The sequence below is a fragment of the Typopeltis vanoorti genome, chromosome 3, assembly GCF_054136105.1.
Source record: "Typopeltis vanoorti isolate ZY-2024b chromosome 3, IOZ_Tvanoo_1.0, whole genome shotgun sequence".
Taxonomy (NCBI): Eukaryota; Metazoa; Arthropoda; class Arachnida; order Uropygi; family Thelyphonidae; genus Typopeltis; species Typopeltis vanoorti.
In genome coordinates this window covers 172,319,242-172,341,289 of record NC_143551.1, presented here as the reverse complement: position 1 = coordinate 172,341,289, position 22,048 = coordinate 172,319,242, and the positions used below count along the sequence as shown (strand labels likewise).

Genomic DNA, 22,048 nt, shown 5'->3' with positions numbered 1-22,048 from the left:
TCCTAGATCTCTCATCTCCTCTACTTCATTTAAAGTTTCCCCACCAAGTGTATACTTTGCATCTCACTGTTGCTTACCAAATCTCAAAACCCTTACCTTTGCAACATTGCACTGATAGCTCCACTTACCTTCCCATTCATGTAATCTATTCAAGTCTTCTTGTAAGGCTATAACATCCACTTGATATATTATATGCCTAGATAAATGTGGTGCAAGTATTCAGGATTTCATAACAAAGCTGAATAAATTTTGTAACAAATTTTGCATGAAAATCAGCAATAAAAGATAAAAATATGAAAATAGGCATGAACATGGAAAATATGAACTGTATCCTATATTGATAGCCTACAGAACAAGTAAAACATCATTTCAGATATTTAGGTACAATTTTTAGTAGAAATAGGAAATAAAACATGGAAACAGACAATCCCTATATATGGAATAAGAGACAAATTAGTTAAAACATTAAAATAGCTGCATGTAAGATAGTGTTCAAGCCAGTTAAACTTATAGATCTGAGTTAGACGTATGACATTTGGTCAAAGCCTAAAGGCTATAATATGAGAGTTCTGAGAAAAATTAGGGTAGTGAACAGAAAGCATCAACAGAGGAATCATATTCTTGACTGTACTCTGGAGAGTACAGTAAGGAATTTGATAATGATGATGACAGGATGGGATAAAAAGGGATGATAAGAAATTAAAAAAAAAAAATACAAAGGAGGATTCATATCTGAAGAGAAAAAGCAAATATGATTCCATTAAATTTTTATTAATATTATTACAGTATTATTATTATTATTCAGGATCTCCATTAGTCATAAAATTGACCAGGAGACAGATCTTCAACATCACAGTTTATCATTCCACTTCTTAAAATCCTTCACCATTGATGCTCTCCATCCTAGTTGTTGTTGTTATGTTCCATCGAGTTATTTTGACTCCTGGTGATTCTATGAACATACATTCTCCATTCATATCTTTCCCTGGCCATATCTTTCAGAATTTCCAAGCACATTCCTGTTGCTTCTTTAACTCCATCCACCCATCTAATTCTTCATCTTCCTCTTCTCTTGCTTCCATCAACTTTAGAAAGCATCATCATCATCATCTTCTCCAGGCTGTCATTTGCTCACATAATATGTCCGAACTATGGTCTTGATGGTCATAGCTTCGAGGGAGCAATCTGGCTTTATTCTGTCTATCACTGATTTATTGGTTTGCTTTGCAGTCCATGGTATTCTTAGTAAGCATCTCCAAACCCATAATTCAAATGCATCTATCTTCCTTCTTTCACTTTTTCACAGGGTCCAACTTTCCCATCCATACAGTACCATTGCTTTCACGATTCTGATTTTTGTTGTGAGGATAATATCTTTATCTTTAAAGATCTTGCATAAATTTGTCATTGCTTTCTTTCCAAGTAATAATCTTCTTCTAATTTCTTCAGTACAATAACCATCTTTATCAATTCAAGATCCTAGGAGCACAAAATTGTTAACAGCTTCCATTTTCTCCCTATCTACTTCAAAATCATTAAGTTCACGTTGCCATAACTTTTGTCTTTTTGAGGTTAAGTTTAAGATCATATTTAGCACTTTCTTCTTTAACTTTCATAATAAGTTCCTCCAAATCTTCTTTGCATTCTGATAGCAAGGTGGCATCATCTGCATACCTCAAATTATTAATATTTCTTCCACCAATTTTAATTTCAACTGAAGACTCCTCCAGCCCTGCCATTCTTAAAATGTATTCGCTGTACAAGTTAAACAGGTACAGAGATAAAATACATCCTTGGCGCACCCCCTTTTACCTATTGTGAAATACTCAGTTTCTTCAAGATCTGTTCGGACAGCTTCTTGTTCATAATAAAGATTCCTCAGAAGGGTAATGAAATGCTCTGGTATTCCCATTGTTCTTAACACATTCCACAGTTTTACATGATCTACAGCCTTCCGCCAAAAATTTCTTCATCTCTCAGAAACCGCGCTCCAGCCACGTATATCAAATTTTCTAACATCTAAACAACATCAGATGTCGCATTAGTTAAAAATTGTAATTTTATACTATTGGATTTAATAAATAAAATACTATCTATATTGGTTTATGTTCCTGTCTTAGCCATCAGCTGGTTCACAAAATATTTCTCCTATTTTTCCCGGTCCACAGGTGTAAAATGGTTGAAGAAGGCAGATCTACAGAGTCAAAAGTCTTGCTATAGTCAAGGAAACAAAGGTAGACATTTTTTTGATATTCCTGTGCTCTTTCTATTATCCATCTCACATTGGCAATTTGATCTCTTGTTCCTCTGCCTTTTCGAAATTATGCCTGTTCATCTGGCATTTCTCTCTTCATGAATGGTTCTAATCTTTTCTGAATGATCTTAAGTAAAACTTTACTTGCATGAGAAATCAGTGCTATAGTTCTGTAATTTTTGCACTCTCTTGCATCGTCTTTCTTCAATAAAGGTATATAAACTATTTTTTCCATTCCCTAGGCCATTTAGTTGTGATCCAAATTTGCTGACATAGAGTTAAAAGTTTAACTGCCTCTTCTTCCAGGGGAGCAGCTCAATAGGTATTCCATCTCCTCCTGGTGCCTTCTCACTGGATAGCTATTTCAGTGCCCACCTCACTTCACTCTCCAGTGGTACTGGCTCCTGTGTATAATCCTGCTCTTCAAATTTCTCAGTAATTTTGGAGTCCTTTCTGTAAAGGGTTTCTGTATACTCTTTCTATCTTTCTTTGATGTCTGCAGCTTCTGTAAGATATCCTTTGTGTTTACTTTTCAATATTGTCACCTTGGCACTAAACTTCCCTGTTAGTTCTCTGATCTTTTTGAAAAGATCTCTTGTTTTTCCTTTCTTGTTTTGGTCTTCTATTTGTTGGCATTCCTTGTTAAGACATTCGCTGCTACGCTACTCGGACATAGTTTGTTACCATATGCCAAGCAATTTCGCTTCTTCAAGGTCAGTATGGGTAATCTCGTTGCCAGCGGTAAGCATCATACGAGTATATTCGTAGTTGGCTTGTGAGGCACATATACCATCTATGAGTACACACACTTTCGCTGCTAGCTCTGTACTCCAAGCATTTTCACTTCTTCAAGGTCAGTACAGGTAATCTCGTTGCTGGCGGTAAGTGGCATATGAGTATATTTGTAGTTGGCTTGTGATGCTCATATACCAACTACGAGTATACTCATAGTTGGCAGTGATCGTGTTAAAGTATTTTTTCTTGTCTCTTCTGGCTTGTCACTGAAACTCTGCATTCAAGTGCCGTACTTCCTGCAAATTTCCTGTGGCCTTCATTTTCCTCCTTTCCTGAGCAGTTTAGATGGCATCTTCTGAGAGCCATTTATACTTTTTCTTCTTACAAACTGTTGTAATATTCTTCTTTGCTTCTGTTTTAATTATATCTTTAATTATATCTACCAGGCAATGATTCCATGGTTCAACTATTACCACTATGCAAATAACACTACATCATGCCCTTTTACTCAACCCTTCCATTCACATCCAGGAATGGCCCCCTTTGTCCTTGCTTCTTCTCCTTGTTCTGAAATATGAAATATCTCCTGATTGTCAATTGTGAAACTACCTCTCAACAATTTAAATGCATTATTCATATTACCACTTCATTCTTCTATATTAAATGCTGCATCTGCATATCCTCATAACAATGGTTGTATAGTCCTGATTTCATATTTATTCTCTACCCCTGTATCCTCTCCAAGATTAATTTATCCCCTTTATCCAGATGTACTATTAAATTATTTAAGGAATTTACAATGTATACTGGAATATTAATTAAAAGAAACTTTAATAAATACTTCCTATATTTCGGAAATGTCACATTGCCATCTTCATGGAACATACAAATATGACACGTGCACGAAAAGCACTACAAAAAGCAAATGAGTCAGAAAATAAGAAACTATTAATGTTCCTAATGTCCTAATAGTGTCCCCTAGTGGGCTATATTGGGTTGTCTTGGCCACTGGGCTTATGTTCGCATGATGTAAGTCTCCCAAATTTGGGATAGTCTTATGCACCAAAATTTGTTGAGGTTTGGAACATTTTTTAGAGCTGAGGCAGATTCTATGAATAATCTTTCATACATAAACTTGCTGCGGTGTATTACTTTGGTTTTCTTCCAATGTATTCTGTAGTGGGTATCCAGAGCATGGTCTGCAAGCCCAGAGTGGCTTTACTGGTGAAACCGGATGTAGTCTTTGTGTTCGGAAATCCTGATATTTGCTGTCCTGCCTGTTTGGTCAAATTAGGACAAACAGCTGCAAAGGACTTCATATACCCCAAGTAGGTCTAGGGGAAGTGGTTGGTCTTTGGTAGAGCAGATAAGGGATGCCAATTTTTTATATGGTTTATAACAAGAAGTCGGGTCATATTTTTTAAGGATTTTGGTTATTTTTCCTAAGGTGCCACGGATGTAGAGAATAGTGATAGACTTGCGATATGGTGATAGTGTAATCTTTATTGTAAAGGGGGGGGGTGTTGTGGTTTACTGGGTTTAATATTTTTGGGGGGTTGTAGCCATTGGCTAAGAAAGTTCTAAGGATGTGATTTAGTTCTGTGGTTAAGGCATTGTCATCTGAACAGATTAATTTTGCCCTGTTATACAGTGTTTTGATAACCGCATATCGTTGTGTGTGTGTGGGGGGGGGGGATTGCTGGTGAATGTATCTGCCTGTATGGATGGGTTTTTCTATAAACAGAGAAAACCAAGGATCCATCAGGCTGGCTCCTGATTAGAGTGTCTTGATTAGTTGTTTAAGTTGCTGCTTAGCTTTTTGTTTGAATTTAGTATACATGATGTTTCCATTCGTATTTTATCAGCTAGATTGGTAGGGAGGGATCTTAAACCTCTCTTGATATGTGGTAAATGGTTCTATGGTTTTAAATGGTGATAAATAGTTTCTGCCATTTGGCCCCACGGCCACGAAGCACTAAATACATTCCTTAGTCACCTAAACAAACAACACAAACGTATCCAATTCACCACTGAAATGGAAAAAAACAACTCTCTTCCATCCCTAGATACTCTTATCACATCTTCCCTCTGGCTGTCTCTCGCTCTCAGTCTACCGCAAACCTACACACACAGGCCAATACATATACAAAAATTCTTACTACCACCCAACACAAAAACTAGGTGTCATAAGCACTCTTAAAAACAGAGCTCAAACTATTTGTTCTAATGAACAAGCTCTAAACCAGGAATACAAGATCATTAACCAAACATTTTTAAAAGATGGATACAGTAAAAAAACTATTCACAAGATCCTCCACAAAGATACCAGTAAGAACAAAAAAGATTTCAGGAGTGCTATTGCCATTCCTTATGTTAGAGGCATTTCTGAAAAAATAGACAAAACACTATGCAAATACAACATTAAAACCACCTTTAAACCCCCGAATAAGTTAAGACACCTACTCAGTTCTTCTAAAGATCCTCTTCCACACCTAGCCCATCCAGGGGTATACAAAATACAATGCACATGTAACATACCATACATAGGGGAAACATGGCGAACTATCCCAATTAGACAAAACGTACACAAATGACACATTAAATACCTCCATTTTGGAAAAACCAGCCATTCTGATTATGCACTCCAAACATACTGCAGAATTAATTGGAAAAATACCAAGTCTCTACACCACACCAAACCTGGTTTGAGAGGAAATTTAAAGTCATGTGAAATGCTCAAACATAACCCAAATCTCAACAAAAATGATGGCCTAACCATTTCAAGAATGTGAAGGACCCATCTACAACCTGCATAACAACCTAAACAAGCCGAAGAAAAATCCCACTACAAGAAGACAACCTGGTGAAGTGTTTGTAACATTCAACAGCAACTGAAGGAAATCATATTATAACAATCAGAACCATACAAATCCAAAAGTGGGATGTCATGCAATATGAGAATGTGCATTGATGTTTGGGATATATTTGCTTTTTGTTTACCTTTTTTTTACATTGCGCCCTTCGATTAGAATAGGCTTAAGTTCGATTCTCGTCATGATGGGAGGAATCTTTATACGGACTTTTTTTTAATTGAAGGTTAGTTAGCCAATCTCATATGGAGGTAGCAGGGTTTTTTCTCCTGCATACAGACAAATCATCCATTCAGAACACATGCAATTTACAGACAAAAAATACTAGTTGTGGTGGTGGGCGGTAGATGGCGTTGATGGAGATGATTGGTAGTAGTGGTGGAGACAGTTGTATAGTGGGTGTCCTCCCACGATGAGTCTTCAGACTCCTTGGAGTTGTCACGAACAATAATAATAATAATATTATTATTATTATTAATATTAATACATGAGGACTTGAGCAGTTTATTGTAGTTGTATTTTTTATTTATTTATTTATTTTTATTTTTTTATTATTTATTTTATTATTTGTTTTTTTAATTTATTTCTTTTTTATTTTTATTATCGCTAGAGCTCAGGCTAGGAAAAAGGATTAACTACGTAGATTTAGTTTACTGGTATACAGGGCTAGAGCATGTAGCTTGGTTCCTTATACTCATGTATCATTTTGATGATGACCTCAATACAGGGGTTGAAACATCAAGTGTTCTTTTATTAATAATTAATAAAATAATCTTTTCAACACATGTTTTTGTGTCCCTAAATTTACAAATATGAAAATTTATGGAAGAAAAGTGTAATTTTTTTTTTACAGTCGCCTGAGAGAGTGAAATTGTCCAGATCTCAATCTAAAATGAAATTTCCAACACATCTGTAAAGAAAAATTCAGATTATAGAACCTAAGAAACTCAACAGCATCAGGAAAAATCTTAAAGGCATTAAGATCAAGGGGAACTATAGTACTCCCTTTCCAATGGAGCATGGAGTGAGACAGGAGTACACATTATCAACAATGTTATTTAACTGCTTTCTTAGATATTGTAAATGAAGACTTGGAAAACTGTGATAGTAGGAAGAAGAAGAAGAAACTATATAAAGTTTCCTGATGATTGATACCCTAGCAGAAAACAAATGAGATCTTAAGGAAATCACAAAAAAGTTAGTTCATAAGCTTAAAAAATATGGTGTAAGTAAAATTCAAAAACAGTGACAAATATCTATGCTTCCAACTATTAAGAAAGTGCTGTGGAAGGGACTAAAATAATGCTACTTGATGAAAGAAGAAGTTAATCATTTTAAATACCTAGGCAATATCTTTAATAAAGATTAGAACAAAAATTGCACAAGCAACAACATCACTCCAAAAATTAAATCAGTATGGACAAATAACAAATTACACCTTGCTGATTGCACTAGTTAATTTAGTACTTCTATTGGTATTTTCTAGGATTCCAATCTATGATCTAATGGAGTCTTGGGTAGTAATAACAATAATAATAATAATAATCACTAATGTACCTTTGACAGAGCCAGATTTTCCCCCCAGGCATAACTGAATTATTCAGATTCACCATATATGCAGATTATTTCCTATGAAAAGGAAAAATATACAAACAGCTAGGTTGGACCCCCCCCCCCCCCCCCCCCCCCGCTCTAGCAAACTTCTAGATGGAGCACTTTGAAAACCAAGCACTTCACACAGCCATGCTAAAACCAACAGTTTGGCTGTGCTATGTTGATGATATGCTTGCTGTTTGACCTCATGGTCCAGACATATTAGTATTTTTGACATATCTTAACAGCCAACATCCTAAAATAAATTTCAGCACAGGAAAAGAAAGTAATAATAATCTCTGTTTTTTAGATATATTATTATTAATATTACATGATACCTCCAGGGAGTCCAAAGACTCATCGAGGGAGGGGACCTACTCTACAACTCTCTGTCTCCACCACTTATCTGCCAACTACAATGAACTGCAGCGACTATCATCATCTACACCAATGCCATCTACCTCCCACCACTATCACTAGTATTTTTGTAGACAATCACAAACATCCATGCCCACAACAAGATTAGAACCCACAGACTTTTGGCTGGAGAGTGGATAAACTAACCATTTGGCCAACCAGGCCAGCATTAGTAACACATGCCTCATCATTCTTCTCTGTCTACAGAAAACCCACTCATACTGGAAGGTATTTACATAAACAATCACACCACCACCCTTCCCAACAGTGTGACATCCTCAAAACACTTTCTCACCAAGCCAGGACTATTTGTTCAAATGACATGCAGCTTGAAACTAAGCTCAGGGACCTCCAGAACACCTTTTTAGCCAATGGCTACAGCCTGTATAAAACAGACAAAATATTACATGCACCTGCACCTTCCCCATTTCTTCCTATACCCAACACACAGGAAAACCATTCCCATCCCATATGTTAAGGGAACATTAAAAAATAAAAATAAAAATAAAAATAAAATAAAAAAAACAGCCAAAGTTCTCTGCATACATGATCTCCTTACTACTTTTGAACCCTTGAAGAACACAAAAATTACCTCTGAGATCTGCTGTATGGCAAGTTGGAATTGGCAGACCATGCTCTGGATACTCCTTCAACATAGGATCGGATGGAGAAAAAGATCTATATCAAAGTCATTACAGGTCTGAGAAGCTATTATTAGAATCAGCATCAGCATTTTAAGACCTAATAGCCAGACTACTCTAAGTTAACTTTGTAGTTATCTGACCCAAAGAGAGTGCCATGTAAGGACATTAAATGTCAGTTACAATTTAAATTGTTTCTACAATTACTTGTTTAGTCATGTATGCTTGTCACATTAATCATTGTACTCTGATGATGCTGGGTAAAAAAACAGCAAACTATTAGTGAGTTTAATAAGTGCAATGTTTCCTCTTGGTGTGGTTTATATCATTAATCATTATTATGAATATTATAAATGAATTTGTCATGAATCAGAAGTCTTGTTTATTACACTTACCCAAGCACTAAGCTTCTCTCTCTCTCTCTCTCTCTCTCTCTCTCTCTCTGTTTTATTTTTTTTAAACACTGTTTTCTATATATATATATATATATATATATATATATGATTCATTGATGTCAAATTCATTGGAGGCAATGATTGCTAAACAGAAGTTGATGTACTTTGGACATATTATGTGAGCTAATGAATCATTGGAAAAGGCAGTTTTATTGTGGAAGATTGAGGAAATGAGAAGAAGAGGAAGACCGCAAGAGGATAACATGATGGAAAACATAAAAGAACTTACTAACTTGAATTTGCAATTGCTGAAAGAAAGGAGAAGAGGCAGAGTTGGACGGAGAGCCTTTGTTCACACAATCACCAAGAGTCGAAAACAACTGGATAGCACATAACAACAACACAACACGCTACTATGCCACTATCTTACCTTGGTCACCAAGGCATCTTGTAGTCTTGGTAGCATCTTTAGGTAAAGTGAGACAGTCAAATTTGTTCAGATTTCATGAATGCTGTACTAGATTCTAAGAACAGTCTTACTGATTTATATTGTTCCTGCATAAAATGGAAGTTTTTTCTGTTGGATCCAGTGATTCTTATCCATTGCATGGTCTATAGTGCAGGTAACAAACATTTTTTCTGTCTTCCTGCAGATGGGTATTGGCAGTTCTTCCTATTTGTCAAAAATAGAGAAAGTCTGCAGGAACAAAGCATGTGTAGACCCTAAAATGGTTTAAATCAGTGGTTACCAAAGTGAATGGTACTGCCCCCTGGTGGACGGTGGGAGTACTTAAGGGGGTGCCAAGAGGTAAGCAGGCAGCAGGGTGGGGGGCTGAAGGTGTGCTGCAAAATGCTGAAATGTGCAATAATTAATTGATGCTGTTTGATTATTATTATTATTATTATTATTATTATTGTTGTTGTTGTTGTTTCCAAGACATTTTTCGTTGTTTTCCAAGACATTTTTTGAGTTTTTAGTTGGTAATTTCTGAAGTGGTCCTTTTTTACCTTAATAGTGCTGAGTGTGTTATAATGTATTTTCCCATATTCTTATTTACTGAACAAAAATGTGAAGCTTTTAGCTATGTAGTGTTGTGTCACAGCTTGGCAAATTATAGGTTCTGTTATATTGTGAGGATATAAAGATAAAGATTATTATTTACAAAAACTGCTTTCAAATATGTATGTATGCTTATTTCTGCATGTTCCAGAATAGAAATGGCAGATGCAGATACGTCAAAGAAGAAATGTAGGCAGTATAGCATTGAATACCTAAAATATGGATGCATACCAGCAACAACAAACCAGCAGGTGCCAATTTGTGAAAGGGTCTTCTCTAATGAGGCCATGAAGCCTTCCAGAATAATTGAACATTTCAAAAAGTACATCCTGACAAGGCAAGTAGATCAAGGATTTACTTTCATTGGAAGTTCCAGATTAGGTAATAAATCCATTTTCCGATACTGAGGTAGTGGGAGCCATGGAGGAAGAACTAATTGAGCTACAAAATAACTTTGAGATGAAGCCAAAATTTAAGAAATCTTAAAATCTTATGAAGAGTTTTGGTTGCAGAAAGAGATCGCTGCTCTTTCTGCAAAGAGATTTCAAAGCCGAATATAGAAACTATAAAAGTTTAGGTGGATCCAAGCATAAGTAAACCTTTCATGACAGGGGCAACTCGTAGTAAAGATGAAGTAAGCTCTGATCACTATCCTTAGTATTTCCCATAATATAAAACACATCTCCTAGTGGACATGTATGATGTTATACATATCCACTGGAGATGTCTTGAGTTGCCCCTGTCATAAAAGATTTGCTTACACTTGGATCCGCCGAAACTTTTATAGTTTCTATCTGTATTCAGCATGAAACTCTTGTAGTTTCATTGAAACTCTTGTGGTTTCTCTATTCGGCTTTGAAATAATGTTGGATTCAATATCAGCTTAATTTGAATAAGACGCCAGATAACTCAACATGGAGATTTAAGACTCCTGCTAAGTGATATTAAACCAGACATAGGAAAACTGGTATCACTCCTTGAAGCCGCATCCATCACATTAAGGATTTTCAGAACATTCGAGTCAATAGCTACTATTGAATAGTCTTATTATACAATGTTTTTATTAGATTTTAATGTAAAGTTGTTATTAAAGGTAAATGTTTTTTTTTTTTTGGATTTAAAATAAATTAAAATTATAAATTAATAATTTGTTTTTAAAATGTTATTACCGTTCCTTGTGGGTTGTGTGAATCGCTTTTCTGAATGTAGGGTGGGCTCAGGTAAGACAGGGAGCATTGATGATGAGTTTATGGATTCGAGGGGGTGGTGGCCTGAAACGTTTGGGAACCACTGGTCTAAATGATGGAAGAATCTTCTGGCCAATTTTTGGTATACTTAAAAGCTGTGTGTGTGTGTTGTACCTTTATAAAACTCATAAGATTTTTTTCTGAGGTACCATAGATGCGGTGAATGAGAAATGATTTTTTGCGTTCTGGATTTTGAGGTAATGAATTTGGGAGGTGGATAGAGTGCCCTGCAGATTTTGTGAAGGGAAAAGTTATTGGCTAAAAATGTGTTGTGGATGTGATTGATTTCCATGGATAAACTAGAGTTTAAACACCTAGGAAGAAATGACACATTGGTGCGGAGATGGATTCATGGATTTACCAGAAGGAAGACTACTTCTCAAGAAGAAAGATAACATACACAGAGAAGGGGTTGCATTATTAATTGAAAAGAAACTTACACACTCAGTAATTGAAATAAACCTGGTGTCTCCTAGAATAATCACAGCCAAACTTCAAGCAAAAGAAAAAGGTCAAACAATTAAAATAATCCAAATATATGCACCAGACAGTAACCATTCAGAGGAAGAAATAGAAAATTTTTATTAAGAACTACAACAGGAAATAGATAATCCCCAAAATATAAAGAACTCATGATAGTGATGGGAGATTTTAATGCTAAAATAGGACAGTTCACAGCAGACAAAAAAAAAGATGTGATGGGGAAATTTGGATATGGAGAGCTTAACGACAGAGAAGAACAATTACTCCACTTCTGTAAAGCAAACAATCTAATGATTACAAACACATTGTTCTATCAACACCCTAATAATAAATATACATGGACATCCCCAGATGGTCATATAAAGAACTGCATAGACTATATCATCATAAACAAACAATGGAAATAATCAGTAAATAATGTACGAACATTAAGAAGTTTTGATTTCGACACTGACCACGAAATATTAACTGCCAAAGGAAAAACAATATCAGAAAAGAAGAAAACATCAACTATCAAAACTAAAAGATAGCTCAAACAGAAGTCAATTTCTAGAACAGATGTGCTTGAAATTAAAATCCCTCCATGTTCCAGAACAGTGGAAAATACTGGGAAGAAGGAAAAGAAACAGTGTTATCAATTGTAAAAGACACTCTAGGTTCCAAACCCAAAATAAACAAACAGTGGATAACCCAAGAAATCATAGCTACAATAGAAGAGAAAAGAGAGGCCAAGATACTTGTAAACCAACAAAGCAATGAAGAGAATAGAGAAAAACACAGCACTAAAAAATAAAGTTGATAACCTATGCAAAAAAGCCAAAGAAAATGGTTAGAAGAAAAAGCTAAATGCCAAGAAGCATACCAACAAAACAACCTAAAAGTCTTCCATGATACTGTAAGAGAAATTACAAAGGAATTCTCAGCAAAAGCAGTAACAATGATAAACAACAAGATGATTGAAACCGGGAATATTGAAGATATAAGAAAAATCTCGTTAAACCATTTTAAGACTATCTTCCACCAAGGAAACAAAACTACAATGCCAACAATAGAAGAAAATAATGACCACCCAAAAATTTTACAAGAAGAAGTTAGATATGCAATAAAACAGATGAAAAACAATAAAGCACCAGGCATTGATACTATCCCTACTGAACTGTGGTCATATGGAGGCACCATATCAATAGAATATTTAACAATCCTATTCAATAAAATACTACAAACAGGAGAGATCCCAGATGACTGGAGAACGAAAGATCATCCCAATATACAAGAAAGGAGATAAAAGAGACTGCAGAAATTACAGACCGATCAATTTACTCCCTCATACCTATAAAATATTCATAAGAATTATACAAAATAGATTAAAAAACACCTATGAAGAAATGATAGGCATAGAACAAGCTGGTTTCCGAGGAAACTATTCAACAATAGACCAAATTTTCACATTGCACCAACTAGCAGAGCTCAGCTGGGAAGACCATAAAGAACTATATTGTTGTTTTGTGGATTTTAAACAAGTTTTGATAGCATCAGCAGAGAAATCCTTCTTAAAATTCTACTAGAAAAGCAATAGACAAATATATAATACAGTTTCTGATAATATATTACTCTAAGACAAATGCAATAATTAAAAAGGACACACTCACAACAGAACCCATAGAGATCCAAAGAGGAGTAATGAAAGGATGCTCATTATCCCCATGCCTATTCAACATATATCTAGAAGAAGTTGTAAAGAAGGCAATAGACAATGAGCCTGGAATCAATGTCAATGGTTTAAAAATAAATAATATCAAATATGTGGATGATCTCGTCCTTCTTGCAAGAACCCCAAATGAACTACAAAAGTGGATAAACAAGCTAAACAAAACCTGTAAAACATATGACATGACAATAAATATACAAAAGACAAAAGTGATGAAAATAGGGAGGAACGGAACTACCATCTCAGCCACCCTAAACGGAGAACAAATAGAACAAGTAGACAACTCCATATACCTTGGATCAAAACTAACAGAAACAATAGATCAACTCAAAACAATCAAACACAGAATAGCAATAGGATGGACCACCATGAGAAAATTACAGAAAATCTGGAAAACAAACAAGATATCAAAGCAAGCCAAAATCAAATTATATGAAGCAATAATTACACCAACAGTCATCTATGGAGGAAGCGTGGACAGTTAAGAAAAGAGAGGAGAAAAAACTTCTGGCATTTGAAATGAAATGCTTAAGAAAAATAAATAGAACAAGTTGGATAGAAAAGAAAACAAACATCACAGTCAGACAAGAACTATTGTATAAAAAGATAATAATAGAAAAACTTAGAAAACAACAACTGAGATAGTTTGGCCACACTGTATGCATGGATGCAGACAGACTCCCTAACGTCCTAATCAATACTTTTCCAACTGAAAAAAAAAGACCCGGAAGACCAAGAATTACCTGGCTGAAATTAATAAAGAGCATCTCGGGATGCAGAACATATAAGGAACTTTTTCGAACAGCAAGGAATAGAGAAGACTGGAAGATCCTGCTCAAGAGAAGACTCAACCTGTCTTAGACGGAAGAGAAGAAGAAACTAGAGTTGTTTGAACAAATGGTTCTGGCTCAATTAGCTAAGGTTTTGATAACATCATATTGTTAGGAAGAGTGGTGATGTGACAAGTGATGCATTTACCTTCAAGAGTGGGTAGGTTTTTTGTAAACAGAAAAGGATCCATTGGATTGGGTGACCAACATGTCAAGGAAGGGCAGACAACTATTGTTTTCTTTTTCAGTGGTGAAAGGGATTATTGGTTGAGATATGTTAAAAATGTTTCCATTGTATCCCAGCCATATGGTCAAATGGAGATGATATTATCCACATGTAGCAAAGCATTTGATGGACTTAAGAGTGGCTGAGTTTAGGGAAGTATTTTCAAAATGTTCCATGAAAAGACTTGTGGGGGTTGGAGAGTCCATGGCTGTGTCTTCAATCTGCATGTAGGTTTTCCATGCTATGTAAAATAGCCTGAGTTCATAGTAAAGCTTTATGGGAGATACTGAGATAGGAGTGAGGTTAGCTTGCTCCACCTTTGCAACGAGTTGTCTGGTGTTGTACTACCTTACCCCAGTCCTGAAGATACTTTCAGGCACAAACTTTGTTTGCTCACACTTGGATAAAGGATTAAACTAAATTTATTATAGTCTAACAAAGTGAAAACTAAACTTTCAACATCTTTCTCTAAATCAAGAGTAATTTAATAAAAAGGTGGCACACTGTTTGGCAACTCCTATAAGTAGAGATGACCTTGCTAATGCTTCTGCCTGGTATCTCCACTTGGGCCTGGCTCCCACTGAAGAGACCTCAATAAAGGTCGAAACTAGTCTGGGTAGTAGCCCTTCCATTAATGCATAACATTATACATATCTGCAAGGAGATGTGTTTTGCATTATGGGAGATACTGAGATAGGAGCGATGTTAGCTTGCTCCACCTTTGCAGCGAGTTGCCTGGTGTTGTACTACTTTAACCCAGTCCTGAAGATACTTTCAGGCACAAACTTTGTTTGCTCACACTTGGATAAAGGATTAAACTAAATTTATTAAAGCTGAATAACACTACTATATCAGAAGGAAAGAGAGTTTGAATTAGTTCTGTCTTTTAAAGGTACATTCATAAATAGGGTGGCTATGTCTAAAACTGACAACAATATCTGATCCTTACGGATCAAGTCTGACAAGTAAGATTTCAAGTGTAGGGTGTTCTTCACATGGGAAAATATGTGGCCTGTAATGAAAGAGAGTTCTTGGGCTAAACCTTTGGCCACTTTATAAGTAAAGAAACCAATACTGTCTACTATGGGTTGCAAAGATGCATTCTGTTTGTGTATTGTTAGTAGTCCATAAATACAGGGAGGTTTGGGATTATAGGTTTAAGTTTTTGGATCATTTCAGAATGCTAGGATGCAACTTTGTCTAATAAACATCCTAGCATCCTGAAATTATCCACAAATGATATTTTATATTTTTTTATTTTACGAAAACATAAAAAATTATATATAAAATAATATTTCATACAATTATATAACATATAATTCTATAAAGAAATATAAATGTATAAATAAATAAATACAAATGTATAAATTAATAAATAAATATAAATACCAAATGGATTTTTAGCTAAAATGGAATCTGGTGTTTCAAGCTCTTCTGAGTCACCCTCTTTGTTCACTGCTCTCACTCTGAATTTATATTTCTTTCCTGGGGTTAGATTACTAACATCAAACTTTGGTTCAGGTGATTTCCCTGCGGGTACCCACAGGCCAGAATCCTCATCCAGTTTTTCAATTTCATAATACTCAACTGGACAGCCCCCATCATCATCAGGCTCTTTCCATTTCAGAGTGCATCCTTCTTTGTGTACATCACAGACATCTAATGGTCCTCTTGGTTTACTTGGCTTACCTAAAATTTCATCAATGAAAAAAAAAAAAAATATATATATATATATAAAATATATGGATTATAGGTATATTTCTAATGGATTATATATTTTATTCAGGATAAACCTATAGCATATGTTCCAATAGTGGCACAAAACAAGATCTGCTAGCATGTCACTGAAATATGTAAAGAATCTAAATGGATATTTAGACTCTCTAGATATAAACTTACTCTGAATAAGAAAATTCTTCTTCTTCTTTCTTTTCTTTTTTTTTTTAATACATAATAATGGTACAGTCAAATCCTAATTTAATAATTTTCTGGTGTCTATATTTTTTACTCTACTAAATAAAAGAATAAAGGTTTATTGAGAAATGAAAGAAGGAGTTAGGATCGAGATGGTCTCAGGTTTTAAATTATTATTATTATTTCATGACACCTCCAAAGAGTCCAAAGACTCATCAAGGGAGGGCACCTACTCTATAACTCCCCATACTCCCCATCTTCACCACTTCTCCATTATCTACACCAATGCAACCTACTGCGTACCACCACCATTAGTATTTTTTGTCTGTAAATTGCATGTGTCCTGAAGACCAATTTGTCTGTATGCAGGATGAAAAATCCGAGTTTCTGGGAGAAAAAAACCATTCTACCTCCATATGAGATCAGCTGACCTTCAATTGGAAAAAACCATATAAAGATTCTTCCCATCATGACAAGAATCAAACTTAGGTCTTTTCCAATGAAAGGGTGCAACGTATCATCGTTCTTTCACTTGCACTATGGAGGCAATGAATTATTATGAATTAATGAAAAATTATTATTATTATTATTATTATTCAGGCCTCCATGGAGTCAAAAGACTCATCATAGGAGGTCCTTCCTAAGAACATAAAGTCTGTCAAGACTCATCGAGGGGAGGGGAGGGGAGGGGAGGAGAAAAATAATAATTAATTAATATTTAAGATAATTGGTTTTTTATTGATTACACAAAATAAAAGTCTCCCAGATCTTCGATGGAGAGAGACAATCATTTCGATTTAAATTTGGTCAGTGTAAAATGTAATCAATAAAAACCTAATTATCTTAAATATTAAGATAATTATTATTTTCCATCATTTCCTAGCACGCGGCAGCAATTGTATTTTCATAGGTGATCCACCGAATGTTTGTTACTTGTATTCCATTCTTATAACTGTTTGTGTGACACTGAAGATGTATTATTAGTTTTAGTATGAAATATCTGTACCTTATTAATTAAATAGTTATTACTGTGGTCTTAAGTGTTCTTTTAATAATACTATGCCTCTAACGGGTACCTCTAAAAATAAGAATCCCATCTTAATTGCAAATTACAAGTTTCCTCCAAAGTCAACATCTCATGATAACTCTGCTTAACTGGAGACAATGTGGCTACCTTGGTTATGGACAGATCTTTTAATCCTATAACCAGATCCAACACTTTAATATGCCAAGTCCATCCATCTCATGCTGCTTTAAGTAGTCATCTCTCAGTAGGCATACAAATTGCATTTTATTCCTGCCATGTCATCTTTTCTTCTTCTAATATATGTCTTCACAGTTGAAGTCCTCCATAATAATTACTCAACCTGCTCATACTAACTTCTTGATGCATCTTTCACATCCTAATGCTGCAGTCTTGTACCAGATTGCCTAAAAAACTGCCATCTGTCTGCCTGTCTCCGACTCTTTTTGGCTGCAATTAATCTGCTATCATCAGCTGTCACCCCCTCTCCTCAGCTGACCCCTATCTTCCCTGAAAATATCAAATCCTTCACATTCCAACTACATCATCTGATGTTAACCAAATCTCACTACTGTCTAAGTTTTGGTAAAGTTGCACTAATTAATGCTAAAAACTTTTCACTATTATTCCCAATATTGGTATTAATATATAGAAATTGTAGCACCCTCTTAGGCACTCAAGTAACTTTTCATACTGAATTGACAATCTCATTTTATATTGTTTATGAGAGATTAGATTCCACATTTTTTAATCATCCTTGCACTTTCTCACCTCATGAGTCTCACCTCAATTTAGAGGTGAGACTAATGAGGTGAGCACTCATCTAAATCTACCCTAATTTCTTTAGTTTTCCTGGCTTTGCCTTGCTCTATGCACTCAGTGAAAAAAAAAAAAAAAAACTGTCTTGAGAGACCTAATTCTGAATCAATTTCTAAGCGCAAATCCATTCTTCAATCAAATTCAGACCCAATCTCTACATCGTTTCTTCTGCACAACATGCATAGTTATTCATTCATTGTAACTACAATTATGAACAATGGGCTGTGTATCAGCATAGAAGGCAGACATTTTAAAACTTCAGGACAAGATTTAAGATGAATAAGACATTATTTTTATTATTATTATTCAGGCCTCCATGGAGTCAAGACTCATTGTGAGAGGTCCCTCCTAGGAAACACAAAGTCTATCATACCATTCCTTAAACTCACTGACCGTTCTCACTCACACCACGCTATCAGGCAATGCATTTAATGAATCAACCACTCTCCATGCAAAGAAACCACTCCACATCCTCTTGCTCACAGCTTCCTTTCGTAACTTCTAGTGATGGCCCCTGATCATGCTTCCTGCTGTTCAAAAAAGTGAAAGAACTCCCTAATGTCAACCCTGTAATCATCTCTCAACAGTTTAAAAGTCTCAATCATATCTCCTCTCCTTCTTCTATCTACCAAACTCTACAGTCCACAGTCCCTCATCTGATCCTCATAACTTACATAGTACAGTCCTGAAAAACCATCTTTCTTATCTGCCTCTGTACAGTTTCCACAGTTAAGTTATCCCCCTTCAAATTCTGGGGATCAAATCTGAGGAACAATAATCTAAGTGTAGTCAGATCAAGGTCTTATACAATGGAAAGATAACTCTTTTATCTCTGCAGGTCACCTTCCTTCTCAGTATTGCAGCAATCCTCTGTGTTACCTTCACTACCTTTGCAAAATGTCCCCTGAATTTCAGGTTTCTATCAATCATCAACCTAAGGTCTCTTGTCTCTCCTACTTCCTCCAGTACAACTCCTCCAATAGAGTATGAAGTGTCCCAAACCTCAGGACCTTACATTTTGCTGCATTAAACCGAAACCCCCATTCATTTGCCCAACTATCTAGTATATTCAAATCCTCTTGCAGGGCTACCACATCTGCACTATTATTAATAACTCTTCCCAGCTTCACATTATCTGAAAACAACTGACTATCCCCTTGCAATCCAGTGACAATGTCATTGATATAAAGGTTAAACAGTATAGGTCCTAGTACTGAGCCCTATGTGACCCAACTTATAACCCTCTGCCTCCTTCAAACTGCCCCACCATACACAACTTTTTGATACCTATCGGACAGCCAATCCTTAATCCAGTTAACCAACCTGACATCCAAACCCATGTGCTGCAACTTAAATATCAGCTTATCATGTAAATGCCTTTGCTAAATCCAAGAAAATGCAGTATATGCCTTTTGCTCATTTACTGCTCTTGTAACTTTATTATAAAAGGATAGCATATTATTAAAACAAGAGCACCCTTAACAAATCCATGTTAACTCTCACAGATAACATTACCCTGATCTGCTCAATGCTGTATATGGTCCCTCACTAATTTCTCCAAGATCTTAACTACTGATGACACACAAACTGGCCTATAATTAGACACTTCGATTCTGCTACGACCCTTATGAAATGGCACTATCATAACTTCCTTCCATTCCCTGGGCACCTTTCTCAGAGCCAGACTTTCATTGAAAAGCCAGGTCAAAGGGGCTGTCAGTTCTTTAGCACATTCTCTCAAAACTCATAGTGAAATACCATCCAGCCCACAGCTTTACTGACATCCAAAGTACTCAGTATTTAGAACTCACTCTCCTCTTGCACCTCTAAATCTCGAACCTGCCCTATTCCTCTAGTATTAAAATTTACTCCTCCAGGATGAAATATTCCAATAATGTATTCATGGAACAATTAAAAAATGTTCTTTGCATCAGTCACTCTAATCCCATTTTTATCCCATAGTATCATTCTTCCACAATCATTTCTCCTCCTACTGGCCACATAGCTAAAAAAATTCCCTTGGATTTTCTTTGTATCTTTGCTCAATCTCTTCTCATATTCTTGTTTCTCCTTCCTTACCATACCAGTCACTCTCCTGGCCTGTGTCTTATATTCTTCATGCATCTGCTCTTCACCTGTCTCCTTATATCTCTTCCATAGCCTCTTTTTCATATGCAGTTACTGTTTAGTTGAGCAGCTGTCAGATGTGAACTGCAGACTAAAATACACAAAGATTATTGAAGAAAAAATGAAAGAGTTTGAGAACAGGAACCAAACCTTGGAGATTCAGTGGCAAGCCTTCAAGAAAGCCCTGATTGATTCAACCAGAGAGGCATGTGGTGAGATTGTCTGTAAGGAAAAAAAAAATCAGAACTTCATGGTGGATGCAGGAAGTTAAAGAGGCAGTGAAGGAAAAGAAGAAAGCATATCAAAAGTTCCTGGCAAATAAGTCAGCTTGTGCTCTTAGAGAATACAGAGACAAATGTAAGAAAGCCAAACACAGTGTAAAACTAGCTAAACTAAAGTCATGTGAGGACTTTGGCAAAAACATAGTAAATAAATATCAAGAAGGTGGTAAGATATTCTGGAGGTTGTTGAAGAAGCTTAGAAATGGAGGAAAGAGTGCTGTAAAAGGAGTTAGAGATGATAAAGCTGACATGAAAATGGGAGAAAAAGATATCCTTGAAGTATGGAGTAATTACTTTGAAAAATTGCTAAATGAAACAAGCAGTGATAGCACTTTGGTAAAAAATACTCAACAGGCATACAGTCAGGAATATATATCTATACTTGAAGTAGAAAAAGCCATCAAAGGCTTAAAATGTGGAAAGGCCAAGGAGTAGATGACATTCGACCAGAAATGCTAAAGTATGGTGGTATAAAAGTCTTACAATGGCCGCACTGCATAGTTCAGAAGGACTGGACAGAGGGACAAATTCCTGATGATTGAAGTAGAGCTCTAATAGTACCAATATACAAAAAGGGAAATAAAACTGAATGTGAGAATTACAGAGGTATTTCCCTACTGAGTGTTCCTGGCAAGATCTATGCAAGTATACTTGAGAAACAGGTGATGAGCAGATGCATGGTGAGAAGAATTGTGGAAGAAAAGCTTGGTGAAGAACAAGCTGGATTCAGGCCAGATGGAGGCTGTCAGAATCAGATCTTCACTTTACGAGAAATAGTTGAGAAAGCAAGATCTGTATTTACATTTTGTCGATCTGGAAAAGGCATTTGACAAGGTACCAAGAGAGAAGCTGTTCAATATGCTACAGTTATATGGTGTCAATCAAGCATTATATCAAGCAATACTTAGTCTGTATTTGAGTTGTAAGTCAGCAGTTAGGAAGGAAGTACAGGAAGATGGTTTAATGTTAAATCTGGTGTGAGACAAGGATATACATTATCCCCTCTGTTATTCATTATCTATATGGATCACATTATGAAGGAAAGTGGTATTAAACATGATATCAGAATTGGCAATGTTAATGTCAGCTCTTTGCTTTATGTGGACGATGTTATACTTCTAAATAAACCACTACTAGTCTTGAAGATTCACTGACTAAATTGAATAGCTGTTGTAATAGATATGGTATGAAGGTCAGCAATAAAAAGACAAAGACAATGAAAATAGGAAGAATCATTGAAAATGTCAACCGCATTGTGAATGGAGAACCTATGGAACAAGTAAAACATTTCAGCTACTTAGGCATGATTTTTACTGAAGATGGTAAATTAAATATGGAAATAGACAACAGAATCAACAAAGCTGGTATGGCAGGAAGTCAATTGAATAAATTCATATGGAATAAGAAGGAAATTAGTCGGAACA

General features: G+C 35.7%; 1 protein-coding gene across 5 annotated transcripts in view; it reads right to left on the bottom strand.

Annotated features, from left to right (window-relative positions):
* LOC150108743 (twitchin-like) overlaps positions 1-22,048 on the bottom strand; it is a 2,666,638-nt gene that overhangs the window by 1,482,956 nt on the left and 1,161,634 nt on the right. For all 5 annotated transcript variants that reach the window (XM_090390962.1, XM_090390961.1, XM_090390964.1 and 2 more), the window contains one exon: positions 15,849-16,148. In XM_090390962.1, the coding sequence (XP_090247088.1) occupies positions 15,849-16,148 (300 nt within the window). The remainder of the gene's footprint in view (positions 1-15,848; positions 16,149-22,048) is intronic.